The following is a 16,935-nucleotide window of genomic DNA, read 5'->3' on the forward strand; positions in this document are numbered from 1 at the left end:
ACGAAAGTCTGGCCAGGGAAGATTCAAAAGGTTTTCCGTTTACACAGGACTATTTATCGAAAGGTTATTACTCATTACTCGCAAAGATATTACCTACTGAGAAATGTATTACTTGCAACTGATTTGCATTATTATTATTATTATTATTATTATTATTATTATTATTATGTGTTATTGTTAAACTATTCAGTCTTGGATTATGTGTTATTTATATGCGTGCCATAGCTAGAGCATGTAAAAGCTTAAACCCTGAGTAAGATTAACCCTTTGAAGGATATGCCACTTATTGAAACCGTAATATGCCACTTATTGAAACCTTTGAAACCTTTGTTGGCCCAGTGAACTTAAGCGGAGTTATTTTAATATATTGAAGTCATAATACCACTGTGTTACTAGCGGCAACGGCCGAGCCGGAATATCAAGTAGAGGTATATCGTATTGTTTTCTGCATTGTGTCAATTTATTTAGTATTGTGTTACACAGTGTATGTTAAATAGAGATATGCTGCGGGCACTTTTTCGTGCTTTGTGTTTTGGTTCTAATTCCACTTTCGTGTTTTGGATCTGGATGATTTTTGAAAAAAACGTCAAAACAGCTTAAATCATAGAATTTGGGGGTCATTTTGCTCCTACGGTATTATTAACCTTAATAACATAAATTTCCACTCATTTCCAGTCTATTCTGAACACCTCACACCTCACGATATTGTTTTTAGGCCTAAAAGTTGCACCGAGGTGGCTGGATGGCTAAGCTAAGCGACACAAGTGTGCGGCACAAACAACATGGGACGTGCTGGAATTTGCCCAGATGTAATACACGCACAATATTGGTGGTACAGGATAGCGTACCCCTAAACCACACACACGGCAAAGCCTGTAAAATTAATTTGGATAATAACCCGTTTATTTGGAGCTATTATAATAATATTAGGTGATTCATCCCGCCGTATGGGCGCTCTTCACACTGTCATAAGCAGCAGCATATACCACTGTGACTGCCTCATCACTGGAATGACTGATGGACAGGACACTACCACTGGTCTGATGCAGCACAACACAGCACCACTTTATACAGCTACACTGGATATATAGCAGCACAGGACACCAACACTGTGACTGGCTGGACTGATGCAGCACAATACACTGACTACACTGGACTGAGCAGCACAAGACTTGCCACCCCACTTTCCCGCCCCCACATAGATACTGAACACTGAGGACACGTCCTCTCAATACACTCTCCGAGACTGGAGTGAAAATGGCCGCGACGCGCGGCTCCTTATATGGAATCCAAATCCAGCGAGAATCCGACAGCGGGATGATGACGTTTTGCTGCGTTCGGGTGTCCGAGTCAGGCGGGAAAAACCCGAGCCTGGCTTGGAACCGAACTCGGAAGGCAAAGACCGGTAGGGTTCGGTTCTCTGAGAACCGAACTTGCTCATCTCTAATGTTAACCTGCCTTTGTTCAAAGCAGACAAAAAGCAACAAAGGGAGCCAGTCCAATAATACAATTCACCCTTTGTATCGTCATTGTATTGGGAGAACTAGGGGAGTCTCCCGTCTCTCTGCCGTGGTGTAGTGGTCCTGAAGAGAAGGTGCGGTCCACACTGACATACAAAAGCACCACTAGGGGTGTTACATTTGCATAAGGTAGTAAATTGGGTTCCCGCGGCATCGCACAAACACATACACTTTGCATTCAATCCGGAATCACACCCTTTATGTGCATTGGCCCTCATTCTGAGTTGATCGCAGCAGGAATTTTGTTAGCAATTGGAGAAAACCATGGCCCTCATTCCGAGTTGATCGGTCGCAATGCGAATGTAGCAGAGTTACACACGCTAAGCCGCCGCCTACTGGGAGTGTATCTTAGCTTCTTAAAAGTGCGACCGAAGTAATCGCAATATTGCGATCACAAACCTCGTAGCAGTTTTGGAGTAGCTTCAGACTTACTCTGCCTGTGCGATCAGTTCAGTGCTTGTCGTTCCTGGTTGACGTCACAAACACACCCAGCGTTCGCCCAGGCACTCCCACCGTTTCTCCGGCCACTCCTGCGTTTTTTCCGGAAACGGTAGCGTTTTCAGCCACACGCCCCTAAAACGCCGTGCTTCCGCCCAGTAACACCCATTTCCTGTCAATCACATTACGATCGCCGGAGCGATGAAAAAGCCGTGAGTAAAATTACTTTCTTCATAGCAAAGTTACTTGGCGCAGTCGCAGTGCGAACATTGCGCATGCGTACTAAGCGGATTTTCATTGCGATGCGATGAAAAATACCGAGCGAACAACTCGGAATGAGGGCCCATGTGCACTGCAGGGGGGGCAGATATAACATTTGCACAGAGAGTTAGATTTGGGTGGGTTATTTTGTTTCTGTGCAGGGTAAATACTGGCTGCTCTATTTTTACACTGCAAATTAGATTGCAGATTGAACACACCCCACCCAAATCTAACTCTCTCTGCACATGTTACATCTGCCCCACCTGCAGTGCACATGGTTTTGTCCAACTGCTAACAAATTTGCTGCTGCGATCAACTCTGAATTACCCCCATAGTTACATGCATACCACCAAATGTATTCTATTACTGAGATCTGGGCATTGAAATGATTGGAAAAGTACTGATTTCCGTGGCACCTCTGGGGTGATGAGAGTATCAGGTTGACTAACTCAGGAACCGCTCCAAATATGTACAATATCCGCCACACATTAATTATCTGTGGGGATTAGCCTAGACCACACTGCAGCCGATTGCAACACGAATCAGCTGACGTAGAAATGTTTGCAGAAAAACATTAAAGTGAAGCTGCCAAATACAAAACAAATGAACACGGAGCAAGAGTCCACAGAGCAGTTACAGAAAGCCGTACCGGAGACGCCGGAGCACTGTGGAAACAAGAGTGACGCGCTGGGCGGCTGTAACCGCTGCTGGGGGTTCTCAAGCCTGCTCTTTAGATATATCTGAGGCAACAGATGTGTTTCCCAATGATAAAGCTGGTCTGTACTCTCCCATATGGTATAGCGGTGGGGCCAGACTAACAGTGGGCTGAATGTGACTACAGTCCAGGGTCTTCACATAAAAATAGGCCCATCGTCATGCCAGCAGGTTATCTATAAATCAGGTATAAAGTGACATTTTTATTTTCCTCACACAACGATGCAATTTTGTATTTATCCATGTATTTAGGGAGATACTGGGCTTGTAGAGTAGAGTAGACCACACCCATATTTCACTGGTCACACCCACATTTCACTAGTGATGAGCGCCTGAAATTTTTCGGGTTTTGTGTTTTGGTTTTGGGTTCGGTTCCGCGGCCGTGTTTTGGGTTCGACCGCGTTTTGGCAAAACCTCACCGAATTTTTTTTGGCGGATTCGGGTGTGTTTTGGATTCGGGTGTTTTTTTCAAAAAACCCTAAAAAACAGCTTAAATCATAGAATTTGGGGGTCATTTTGATCCCATATTATTATTAACCTCAAAAACCATAATTTCCACTCATTTTCAGTCTATTCTGAATACCTCACACCTCACAATATTATTTTTAGTCCTAAAATTTGCACCGAGGTCGCTGGATGACTAAGCTAAGCGACCCTAGTGGCCGACACAAACACCTGGCCCATCTAGGAGTGGCACTGCAGTGTCACGCAGGATGTCCCTTCCAAAAAACCCTCCCCAAACAGCACATGACGCAAAGAAAAAAAGAGGCGCAATGAGGTAGCTGTGTGAGTAAGATTAGCGACCCTAGTGGCCGACACAAACACCGGGCCCATCTAGGAGTGGCACTGCAGTGTCACGCAGGATGGCCCTTCCAAAAAACACTCCCCAAACAGCACATGACGCAAAGAAAAAAAGAGGCGCAATGAGGTAGCTGTGTGAGTAAGATTAGCGACCCTAGTGGCCGACACAAACACCGGGCCCATTTAGGAGTGGCACTGCAGTGTCACGCAGGATGTCCCTTCCAAAAAACCCTCCCCAAACAGCACATGACGCAAAGAAAAAAAAGAGGCGCAATGAGGTAGCTGTGTGAGTAAGATTAGCGACCCTAGTGGCCGACACAAACACCGGGCCCATCTAGGAGTGGCACTGCAGTGTCACGCAGGATGGCCCTTCCAAAAAACACTCCCCAAACAGCACATGACGCAAAGAAAAAAAGAGGCGCAATGAGGTAGCTGACTGTGTGAGTAAGATAAGCGACCCTAGTGGCCGACACAAACACCGGGCCCATTTAGGAGTGGCACTGCAGTGTCACGCAGGATGTCCCTTCCAAAAAACCCTCCCCAAACAGCACATGACGCAAAGAAAAAAAGAGGCGCAATGAGGTAGCTGTGTGAGTAAGATTAGCGACCGTAGTGGCCGACACAAACACCGGGCCCATTTAGGAGTGGCACTGCAGTGTCACGCAGGATGTCCCTTCCAAAAAACCCTCCCCAAACAGCACATGACGCAAAGAAAAAAAGAGGCGCAATGAGGTAGCTGTGTGAGTAAGATTAGCGACCCTAGTGGCCGACACAAACACCGGGCCCATCTAGGAGTGGCACTGCAGTGTCACGCAGGATGGCCCTTCCAAAAAACACTCCCCAAACAGCACATGACGCAAAGAAAAAAAGAGGCGCAATGAGGTAGCTGACTGTGTGAGTAAGATAAGCGACCCTAGTGGCCGACACAAACACCGGGCCCATTTAGGAGTGGCACTGCAGTGTCACGCAGGATGTCCCTTCCAAAAAACCCTCCCCAAACAGCACATGACGCAAAGAAAAAAAGAGGCGCAATGAGGTAGCTGTGTGAGTAAGATTAGCGACCGTAGTGGCCGACACAAACACCGGGCCCATTTAGGAGTGGCACTGCAGTGTCACGCAGGATGTCCCTTCCAAAAAACCCTCCCCAAACAGCACATGACGCAAAGAAAAATAAAAGAAAAAAGAGGTGCAAGATGGAATTGTCCTTGGGCCCTCCCACCCACCCTTATGTTGTATAAACAAAACAGGACATGCACACTTTAACCAACCCATCATTTCAGTGACAGGGTCTGCCACACGACTGTGACTGATATGACGGGTTGGTTTGGACCCCCCCCAAAAAAGAAGCAATTAATCTCTCCTTGCACAAACTGGCTCTACAGAGGCAAGATGTCCACCTCATCATCATACTCCGATATATCACCGTGTACATCCCCCTCCTCACAGATTATCAATTCGTCCCCACTGGAATCCACCATCTCAGCTCCCTGTGTACTTTGTGGAGGCAATTGCTGCTGGTCAATGTCTCCGCGGAGGAATTGATTATAATTCATTTTAATGAACATCATCTTCTCCACATTTTCTGGATGTAACCTCGTACGCCGATTGCTGACAAGGTGAGCGGCGGCACTAAACACTCTTTCGGAGTACACACTTGTGGGAGGGCAACTTAGGTAGAATAAAGCCAGTTTGGGCAATGGCCTCCAAATTGCCTCTTTTTCCTGCCAGTATAAGTATGGACTGTGTGACGTGCCTACTTGGATGCGGTCACTCATATAATCCTCCACCATTCTTTCAATGGTGAGAGAATCATATGCAGTGACAGTAGACGACATGTCCGTAATCGTTGTCAGGTCCTTCAGTCCGGACCAGATGTCAGCATCAGCAGTCGCTCCAGACTGCCCTGCATCACCGCCAGCGGGTGGGCTCGGAATTCTGAGCCTTTTCCTCGCACCCCCAGTTGCGGGAGAATGTGAAGGAGGAGATGTTGACAGGTCGCGTTCCGCTTGACTTGACAATTTTCTCACCAGCAGGTCTTTCAACCCCAGCAGACTTGTGTCTGCCGGAAAGAGAGATCCAAGGTAGGCTTTAAATCTAGGATCGAGCATGGTGGCCAAAATGTAGTGCTCTGATTTCAACAGATTGACCACCCGTGAATCCTTGTTAAGCGAATTAAGGGCTCCATCCACAAGTCCCACATGCCTAGCGGAATCGCTCCGTGTTAGCTCCTCCTTCAATGTCTCCAGCTTCTTCTGCAAAAGCCTGATGAGGGGAATGACCTGACTCAGGCTGGCAGTGTCTGAACTGACTTCACGTGTGGCAAGTTCAAAGGGCAGCAGAACCTTGCACAACGTTGAAATCATTCTCCACTGCGCTTGAGACAGGTGCATTCCACCTCCTATATCGTGCTCAATTGTATAGGCTTGAATGGCCTTTTGCTGCTCCTCCAACCTCTGAAGCATATAGAGGGTTGAATTCCACCTCGTTACCACTTCTTGCTTCAGATGATGGCAGGGCAGGTTCAGTAGTTTTTGGTGGTGCTCCAGTCTTCTGTACGTGGTGCCTGTACGACGAAAGTGTCCCGCAATTCTTCTGGCCACCGACAGCATCTCTTGCACGCCCCTGTCGTTTTTTAAATAATTCTGCACCACCAAATTCAAGGTATGTGCAAAACATGGGACGTGCTGGAATTTGCCCATATTTAATGCACACACAATATTGCTGGCGTTGTCCGATGCCACAAATCCACAGGAGAGTCCAATTGGGGTAAGCCATTCCGCGATGATCTTCCTCAGTTGCCGTAAGAGGTTTTCAGCTGTGTGCGTATTCTGGAAGGCGGTGATACAAAGCGTAGCCTGCCTAGGAAAGAGTTGGCGTTTGCGAGATGCTGCTACTGGTGCCGCCGCTGCTGTTCTTGCGGCGGGAGTCCATACATCTACCCAGTGGGCTGTCACAGTCATATAGTCCTGACCCTGCCCTGCTCCACTTGTCCACATGTCCGTGGTTAAGTGGACATTGGGTACAGCTGCATTTTTTAGGACACTGGTGACTCTTTTTCTGAGGTCTGTGTACATTTTCGGTATCGCCTGCCTAGAGAAATGGAACCTAGATGGTATTTGGTACCGGGGACACAGTACCTCCAACAAGTCTCTAGTTGGCTCTGCAGTAATGATGGATACCGGAACCACGTTTCTCACCACCCAGGATGCCAAGGCCTCAGTTATCCGCTTTGCAGTAGGATGACTGCTGTGATATTTCATCTTCCTCGCAAAGGACTGTTGGACAGTCAATTGCTTGGTGGAAGTAGTAAAAGTGGTCTTACGACTTCCCCTCTGGGATGACCATCGACTCCCAGCAGCAACAACAGCAGCGCCAGCAGCAGTAGGCGTTACACGCAAGGATGCATCGGAGGAATCCCAGGCAGGAGAGGACTCGTCAGAATTGCCAGTGACATGGCCTGCAGGACTATTGGCATTCCTGGGGAAGGAGGAAATTGACACTGAGGGAGTTGGTGGGGTGGTTTGCGTGAGCTTGGTTACAAGAGGAAGGGATTTACTGGTCAGTGGACTGCTTCCGCTGTCACCCAAAGTTTTTGAACTTGTCACTGACTTATTATGAATGCGCTGCAGGTGACGTATAAGGGAGGATGTTCCGAGGTGGTTAACGTCCTTACCCCTACTTATTACAGCTTGACAAAGGGAACACACGGCTTGACACCTGTTGTCCGCATTTCTGTTGAAATACCTCCACACCGAAGAGCTGATTTTTTTGGTATTTTCACCAGGCATGTCAACGGCCATATTCCTCCCACGGACAACAGGTGTCTCCCCGGGTGCCTGACTTAAACAAACCACCTCACCATCAGAATCCTCCTGGTCAATTTCCTCCCCAGCGCCAGCAACACCCATATCCTCCTCATCCTGGTGTACTTCAACACTGACATCTTCAATCTGACTATCAGGAACTGGACTGCGGGTGCTCCTTCCAGCACTTGCAGGGGGCGTGCAAATGGTGGAAGGCGCATGCTCTTCACGTCCAGTGTTGGGAAGGTCAGGCATCGCAACCGACACAATTGGACTCTCCTTGTGGATTTGGGATTTCGAAGAACGCACAGTTCTTTGCGGTGCTACTGCTTTTGCCAGCTTGAGTCTTTTCATTTTTCTAGCGAGAGGCTGAGTGCCTCCATCCTCATGTGAAGCTGAACCACTAGCCATGAACATAGGCCAGGGCCTCAGCCGTTCCTTGCCACTCCGTGTGGTAAATGGCATATTGGCAAGTTTACGCTTCTCCTCCGACAATTTTATTTTAGGTTTTGGAGTCCTTTTTTTACTGATATTTGGTGTTTTGGATTTGACATGCTCTGTACTATGACATTGGGCATCGGCCTTGGCAGACGACGTTGCTGGCATTTCATCGTCTCGGCCATGACTAGTGGCAGCAGCTTCAGCACGAGGTGGAAGTGGATCTTGATCTTTCCCTAATTTTGGAACCTCAACATTTTTGTTCTCCGTATTTTAATAGGCACAACTAAAAGGCACCTCAGGTAAACAATGGAGATGGATGGATACTAGTATACAATTATGGACGGACTGCCGAGTGCCGACACAGAGGTAGCTACAGCCGTGAACTACCGTACTGTACTGTGTCTGCTGCTAATATAGACTGGTTGATAAAGAGATGTAGTAGTATGTATAAGTATAAAGAAGAAAGAAAAAAAAAACACGGGTAGGTGGTATACAATTATGGACGGACTGCCGAGTGCCGACACAGAGGTAGCTACAGCCGTGGACTACCGTACTGTACTGTGTCTGCTGCTAATATAGACTGGTTGATAAAGAGATGTAGTAGTATGTATAAGTATAAAGAAGAAAGAAAAAAAAACCACGGGTAGGTGGTATACAATTATGGACGGACTGCCGAGTGCCGACACAGAGGTAGCTACAGCCGTGGACTACCGTACTGTACTGTGTCTGCTGCTAATATAGACTGGTTGATAAAGAGATGTAGTAGTATGTATAAGTATAAAGAAGAAAGAAAAAAAAACCACGGGTAGGTGGTATACAATTATGGACGGACTGCCGAGTGCCGACACAGAGGTAGCTACAGCCGTGGACTACCGTACTGTACTGTGTCTGCTGCTAATATAGACTGGTTGATAAAGAGATGTAGTAGTATGTAAAGGTATAAAGAAGAAAGAAAAAAAAAACCACGGGTAGGTGGTATACAATTATGGACGGACTGCCGAGTGCCGACACAGAGGTAGCTACAGCCGTGGACTACCGTACTGTACTGTGTCTGCTGCTAATATAGACTGGTTGATAAAGAGATGTAGTAGTATGTATAAGTATAAAGAAGAAAGAAAAAAAAACCACGGGTAGGTGGTATACAATTATGGACGGACTGCCGAGTGCCGACACAGAGGTAGCTACAGCCGTGGACTACCGTACTGTACTGTGTCTGCTGCTAATATAGACTGGTTGATAAAGAGATGTAGTAGTATGTATAAGTATAAAGAAGAAAGAAAAAAAAACCACGGGTAGGTGGTATACAATTATGGACGGACTGCCGAGTGCCGACACAGAGGTAGCTACAGCCGTGGACTACCGTACTGTACTGTGTCTGCTGCTAATATAGACTGGTTGATAAAGAGATGTAGTAGTATGTATAAGTATAAAGAAGAAAGAAAAAAAAACCACGGGTAGGTGGTATACAATTATGGACGGACTGCCGAGTGCCGACACAGAGGTAGCTACAGCCGTGGACTACCGTACTGTACTGTGTCTGCTGCTAATATAGACTGGTTGATAAAGAGATGTAGTAGTATGTATAAGTATAAAGAAGAAAGAAAAAAAAACCACGGGTAGGTGGTATACAATTATGGACGGACTGCCGAGTGCTGACACAGAGGTAGCTACAGCCGTGAACTACCGTACTGTACTGTGTCTGCTGCTAATATAGACTGGTTGATAAAGAGATGTAGTAGTATGTATGTATAAAGAAGAAAGAAAAAAAAACCTCGGGTAGGTGGTATACAATTATGGACGGACTGCCGAGTGCCGACACAGAGGTAGCTACAGCCGTGAACTACCGTACTGTACTGTGTCTGCTGCTAATATAGACTGGTTGATAAAGAGATGTAGTAGTATGTATGTATAAAGAAGAAAGAAAAAAAAACCTCGGGTAGGTGGTATACAATTATGGACGGACTGCCGAGTGCCGACACAGAGGTAGCTACAGCCGTGAACTACCGTACTGTACTGTGTCTGCTGCTAATATAGACTGGTTGATAAAGAGATGTAGTAGTATGTATGTATAAAGAAGAAAGAAAAAAAAACCTCGGGTAGGTGGTATACAATTATGGACGGACTGCCGAGTGCCGACACAGAGGTAGCTACAGCCGTGAACTACCGTACTGTACTGTGTCTGCTGCTAATATAGACTGGTTGATAAAGAGATGTAGTAGTATGTATGTATAAAGAAGAAAGAAAAAAAAACCACGGGTAGGTGGTATACAATTATGGACGGACTGCCGAGTGCCGACACAGAGGTAGCTACAGCCGTGGACTACCGTACTGTACTGTGTCTGCTGCTAATATAGACTGGTTGATAAAGAGATGTAGTAGTATGTATGTATAAAGAAGAAAGAAAAAAAAACCACGGGTAGGTGGTATACAATTATGGATGGACTGCCGAGTGCCGACACAGAGGTAGCTACAGCCGTGAACTACCGTACTGTGTCTGCTGCGACTGGATGATAAATAATGATATAAAAAATATATATATATCACTACTGCAGCCGGACAGGTATATATTATATAATGACGGACCTGCTGGACACTGTCTGTCAGCAGAATGAGTTTTTTATAGAATAAAAAAAAAAAACACCACACAAGTGAAGTCACACGACGAGTGTTTAACTTTTTCAGGCAATCACAATATAGTATACTACTAACTATACTGGTGGTCAGTGTGGTCAGGTCACTGGTCAGTCACACTGGCAGTGGCACTCCTGCAGCAAAAGTGTGCACTGTTTAATTTTAATATAATATGTACTCCTGGCTCCTGCTATAACCTATAACTGGCACTGCAGTGCTCCCCAGTCTCCCCCACAATTATAAGCTGTGTGAGCTGAGCACAGTCAGATATATATACATAGATGATGCAGCACACTGGGCTGAGCAGTGCACACAGATATGGTATGTGACTGAGTCACTGTGTGTATCGTTTTTTTCAGGCAGAGAACGGATATATTAAATAAAACTGCACTGTCTGGTGGTCACTGTGGTCAGTCACTAGTAAACTCTGCACTCTCTACACTTCTACAGTACTCCTAAGCTCCAGTAAATCAGGTCAATCTCTCTCTCTCTCTCTCTTCTAATCTAAATGGAGAGGACGCCAGCCACGTCCTCTCCCTATCAATCTCAATGCACGTGTGAAAATGGCGGCGACGCGCGGCTCCTTATATAGAATCCGAGTCTCGCGAGAATCCGACAGCGTCATGATGACGTTCGGGCGCGCTCGGGTTAACCGAGCAAGGCGGGAGGATCCGAGTCTGCTCGGACCCGTGAAAAAAACCATGAAGTTCGGGCGGGTTCGGATTCAGAGAAACCGAACCCGCTCATCTCTACATTTCACTGGTCATACCTCCTCTGCATCTCAGGTTAGGTTGTTGCCCATTTTTAGCCCCAGGCCCATGTTGCTCTTGATCCGGCCCTGGAGGGACAAACTATCTGCTTATGGAACTGCCTGTACTTCCTCCTTTTTTTTTGGGTGGGGGAGGGGGGGTAGTGTCGGGAGAGGTCAAGCATTACTCTTATACACAGACCCGCTGCAGTTATATACACCCTACATTCCAACCACTCTATTGGCTTACTTCTGCCTATGTGTAATTATAGATCCACATATTGTAATTATAATTATAGATCCAAAATCAGTTCTATACTGACAGGTGCAGTATTCACAATATAAGTTTATGTCATCAATAAATCACCATTCATACATCAAATATATAAAATGAATCACCTGTATATAATACATGACCTGTATATAGTACATCACATGCATATAATACATCACCTACATATAACACAGCTCCTGTATATAATACGCCAGCTGCATATAAAACACCATTATATATAATACATGATCTACATATAATACATCACCTTAATATATTACCTATATATAATACATCACCTGTATATAATGCATCACCTTCTTATAGTACATCACCTGTATATAATATACCTGTCTATAATTCATCAACTGTATGTAATACATCACCCGTATGTAATACATCACCTGTATATAATATACCAACTGTATATAATACTGTATATAATATATCACCTGTATATATCACCTGCATATAATATATCACTGCATTTAATATATCACCTGTATGTAATACATCACCTGTATATATCACCTGTATGTAATACATCACCTGTATGTAATATATCACCTGTATGTAATACATCACCTGTATATAATATACCAACTGTATATAATACTGTATATAATATATCACCTGTATGTAATACATCACCTGTATATATCACCTGTATATAATATATCACCATATTTAATATGTCACCTATATGTAATACATCACCTGTATATATCACCTGTATGTAATATATCAACTGCATATAATATATTACCTGTACATAATGTCACCGGCATATAAATAATACATCACCTGTATGTAATACATCACCTGTATATAATGCATCGCCTGTATATAATGCATCACCTGTATATAATACACCGCCTGTATATAATACATCACCTGTATATAAATAATACACCACCTGTATGTAATACATCACCTGTATATAATATATCACCTGTATGTAATACATCACCTGTATATAATATATCACCTGTATGTAATACATCACCTGTATATAATACATCACCTGTATATAATACATCACCCAGGAGCGGATCTTGCCACGGGCAAGCAGGACTTTTGCCCGGGGCGCCGCCTTCCGGAGTGCGCAGGGCGTCATCCGGAGGGCGCCGCACCAGGGCAAGATCCGCTGCTGCTGTGCCCCCTGCTGCCCGTTGCCCCCCGCTGCCGCTGTGAAGAGAAACTAGACGCGTACGTGTCTAGTTTCCCTTCGTGGAGAGGTTCTTTACTGTGCGGTGCGCGATGACGTCATCGCGCACCGCACATCATTTCAGTCTGTACAGTGGGTGTAAATGACCACGCCCCCTGTACGTAGCCACGCTCCCTATTGTCGCCCGGGGCGCAGAGCGCCCAAGAACCGGCCCTGACATCACCTGTATATAATACATCACCTGTATATAATATATCGCCGGTATATAATATATCACCTGTATATAATACATCACCTGTATATTTCCAGCTGAAGTCTGTCTCTTAACATCATATTTTACAACAAAGTCTCCGTCCAGCAGCGTCTCTACGCAGTCATGACACTTGCGCTGCTGATCTACCGTTGGTCTGAATACAATATGCGCCTGTAACACAGACATTTTCTCCAATTAATATCACATAATGATGAAACGCCATCGTTACGTTTTGGAGGACTGATTCGATGCATCATCACCTTGTTGTGCGTGTGATTTACGTCAACGGTTTCCGTCAACTCATTCGTGATGAACTTTCCAAAGGCTTTTACAAAACTGATTTCCTGCGGTTCTGTGATGTCGACGGTTATCTGCAAGAGCAATGAGGATAAATGTATCCACTATCTAACGGGTCACGGAAATCCACGGCAAGGTGGATGCTAACACGTGCGCCCCCATATCCAGATCATCTGTCCGCCAGTGCAGGGACCGTCCCCACCCTTATGTATCTGTTCTTATTACCCGAAGGGATGGCGCCAGGGATGGGGTCAGTGATAAATGCGCGCTGAGAGTGATGCCGGCTACTTTCACAAGCGGGTGTATGCGGGTGTAGAGCACAGATGCAGCAAGCAAAGCGTCTGCATCCACGGGCGAAATGCGTGCAACTCTGAATCAACCCGCGTATATTCTCAGGTGGCCTGGTGTCTCCACACAGCTAATCCCATCACTTCTACCAGTGTTCCCTGTGCTCCCTACTGACCAGGACTGCCCACGCATTTCCAATCACAGCGCTAATTAGTCACATGACCTGTGGGAGCAAGTACTTAGTTGAATAAAATTAAAAAACAAGTTAGATGTAGCAGTTTTGCATTGTACTGCCGTCGATGCCGCTACTCTGTGCTCGGATTGGCTACATGTTGGGCTGGCCCCTCCCACTTCAATATGGTTACATCAGGGCTGGCCAAACCGGTCCTCGAGATCTACCAACAGTTCATGTTTTCCAGGCCTCCTGGAGATCTGTAGAATGGTCAGTTAGGAATGAATGCAGCACATCTTAATTAGTAATGACTACACCTGTGCACCAGCTAGGTGTTCTGGAAAATGTGACCTGTTGGTAGATCTCGAGGACTGGTTTGGCCAGCCCTGGGTTACATGGACACAAGTTAGCCAATCTAAAGTACTCTGTGCTGCTGTTATCATCGTAATGTTCTGATTGGCTACAGGTTGTTTCATCCTCCTACGTCCCACATGGATGGATCAAGTCTTGGAGAGAGACAAAGTAGAGTACCAACCAGCCAGCTCCTGACTTCCATGTTACAGGCTGTGTTTGAAAATGACACATAGGAGCTGGTTGGTTGGTACTTTATCTCTCTCTGAAGCTTGATACATCTCCCCCAGGATGTGGTAAGTGTCCAGGCCATAGTCACTCACCTGTGCACTGATCAGCCATGGCAGAAGATGGGTCTATACTCTCTAGCTGTACAGAACGTCGGCTACCTGAGGAATGATCACTCACCTGGAAGTTTTCTACCAGCTGCTGGGGTCTAACTTTCAGCTGCAATTCGTAAATTCCGTGGTGGCGCTTCAGCAACTCCTCATAGGTCAGTTTAAATACGGCCGTCGCCAGCGCCCCGACATTCACCGAGATTTTAAAATGCTCCATTTTCCTTCCAGTAGATCTGTACGTATATATTCCAAATACACAGGAGACAGTTAGATATGTGGAGGGGAAATATGGCGCTCTATCAGTTCTACCATCTCAGTTTCTGCTCGGTGTGGGCAGACATCTTGGTTATCCCCCCGGTGGGTGACGCTGTGACAAGAATCGTATTATGGTAAAGATAGGTGTTTTTGGTTACAATGTGACATCAGAACATGTAAATAAAAAAGATAAACAGCAAAAAGTGTATTGTAACATATATTACTCTCAATTCATTCACCCGGTGGCACTTGATATACCGGCTGTCGGGATCCCGGCGCTCAGCACACCGGCGCCGGGATACCGACAACTATTCTCCCTCTTGGGGGATCCATGACACCCCTGAAGGGAGAATAAACAGCGTGGCGCGTGTAGCACGCCACCGTGCCGGCAGCAAGCCCGCAAGGATCTCTTTTGTGCTCACCCCACTGCCGGCATTCCGGCGGTCGGGATCCCGACAGCCGGCCACTCATACTACACCCCATTCACCAGTGTCAGTGACTTGGGGTGTGGTATGGACCTTCACAGCAATATGGCAGTGGGCAGTGAGCAATTGTAAATGATTTCCTACTTACAAAAAGTTAATGTGACATTAAGGGAGAAGCAGACCTTGGGCCTTGGAGAGAGATAAAGTGGAGAGAGCTAGAGTACCAAAACAGTCAGCCCCTGACTGTAACTATTCAAACACAGCCTGTAACATGGCAGCCAGGAGCTGATTGGCTGGTACTCTATGGCATTTCCTGTTGTAATGTAATGTGTCTAGTTTCCGTTCCTTGTGATTTATCTATCACATGTCTGCATGTCGCTGTGCCGTATAATAATGGCACCACATAATATAGCGTCTGTAAAACATATGGCTGACATACAGTATGTAGCCAGGGAGAGGGCGGGGTAGGGAGGTAGGTGACACTTACTGGACCAGACCGGCACTCTCACCCCTGGACACCGCTCCTCTGTACTGTTCATCTGCCTCCGCTTTCTTTTTCACCACTCCGACAGTCGTTACACCATCCACAGTCCTACAAATAATGGGGACACATTGATTTCCAGTGGGTCTTAGACTACGCCTCCTGTGCTCTGTATAATGTCACTCAGCCTCAGATCATGGGCCGGATGTAATGACAGCTCGGGTTAGGCGGCCGTGCGGGCTGCCAGCCGAACTCCATGGTTTTTTTTAAGGGACGATCACTGACAATGCAAAACCATGTCTTGTAAGTAATTGCCCCTTTAAAAAAATGTCCGAGTCCAGCCGGCGTCCGGCACGGCATGGAAGGCAGTGCACCAAACCCAAACCTCCGATATCACGCGCAATTTGTCCTGAGCTGAACTGACCCTATTGTGTGTCAGGCAGGGCTGGGTAAGAAATTCCGGCAGTCGGGATCCCAACCGTTAAAAGACGGACAGCGGAATCCAGACGGACGGAATCCTGATGCATCCCAGTATTTTAACCCTAACATTAACCCACCCCTCTCACAGCCTAACCCTAACTTCACCCGTAACCTAACCCTACTCCCACTACTTACTGGTGGGATCTTTCGGGATCCTGGACATTGGGATCCCACTGTTGGTCTCCTGACTGCCAGGATCCTGACTGCTGGGACTTTGACCACATACCCCCAGACCATGTCTTGTCATTTACCTTTGCAGCACAGTCCAAAATTCAAACGGGAGCGCCACACCAACTACCGGTGAGTCGCGGCAGGCGATGTTTGGCAGCGTTTGGGGTGGCAGTGGGTGTGGCTCCCCTATCTGGATTTTGGACTGTACTGCAGCCCACCTCTGCAACTGCCACTAGCAAGGAAGTCCAGGAACGGAGCATTTTGTACCAAATGGAATGGGTCATGTTGGAGGGTATGCTTCCACAGTGAGTCCGAAACTTCTTAGCGGGTGTCCGCTTCTTGGCACCCCTGATAGGCTGACGTTAATCTTGAATGGTAAATTTGTTTTGTTAACACCACTCCCACATTCCAGGTCATGTCCAGTCTCAATTTGTTTTTGTTTTACATCAGTCCCACATTCCACCACTCCTACATCCCACCACCTCCCGCACCAACACATGCCATCGGCCCATTAGATCACCATATCCTGTACTGATACATTTTTAGCCTGTACCAACAGATACTGATACTGCACCCCTAAACACCCATTGAGCTGTAGTCCTGCCAGTAAACTGAGACCACCCTC

The 16,935-nt window shown here is 46.3% G+C and overlaps 1 protein-coding gene across 1 annotated transcript in view; it reads right to left on the minus strand.

The window, feature by feature from the left end:
- The window catches only part of LOC134958615 (inter-alpha-trypsin inhibitor heavy chain H3-like), a 143,455-nt gene that overhangs the window by 75,886 nt on the left and 50,634 nt on the right, over positions 1 to 16,935 (minus strand). The window contains exons 3-6 of the mRNA XM_063941323.1: positions 15,666 to 15,770; positions 14,569 to 14,731; positions 13,313 to 13,423; positions 13,095 to 13,223 (exon numbers count right to left, since the gene is read on the minus strand). Of these exons, the coding sequence (XP_063797393.1) occupies positions 13,095 to 13,223; positions 13,313 to 13,423; positions 14,569 to 14,731; positions 15,666 to 15,770 (508 nt within the window). The remainder of the gene's footprint in view (positions 1 to 13,094; positions 13,224 to 13,312; positions 13,424 to 14,568; positions 14,732 to 15,665; positions 15,771 to 16,935) is intronic.

This window comes from Pseudophryne corroboree, chromosome 9 (assembly GCF_028390025.1).
Source record: "Pseudophryne corroboree isolate aPseCor3 chromosome 9, aPseCor3.hap2, whole genome shotgun sequence".
In the NCBI taxonomy this organism is placed as follows: domain Eukaryota; kingdom Metazoa; phylum Chordata; class Amphibia; order Anura; family Myobatrachidae; genus Pseudophryne; species Pseudophryne corroboree.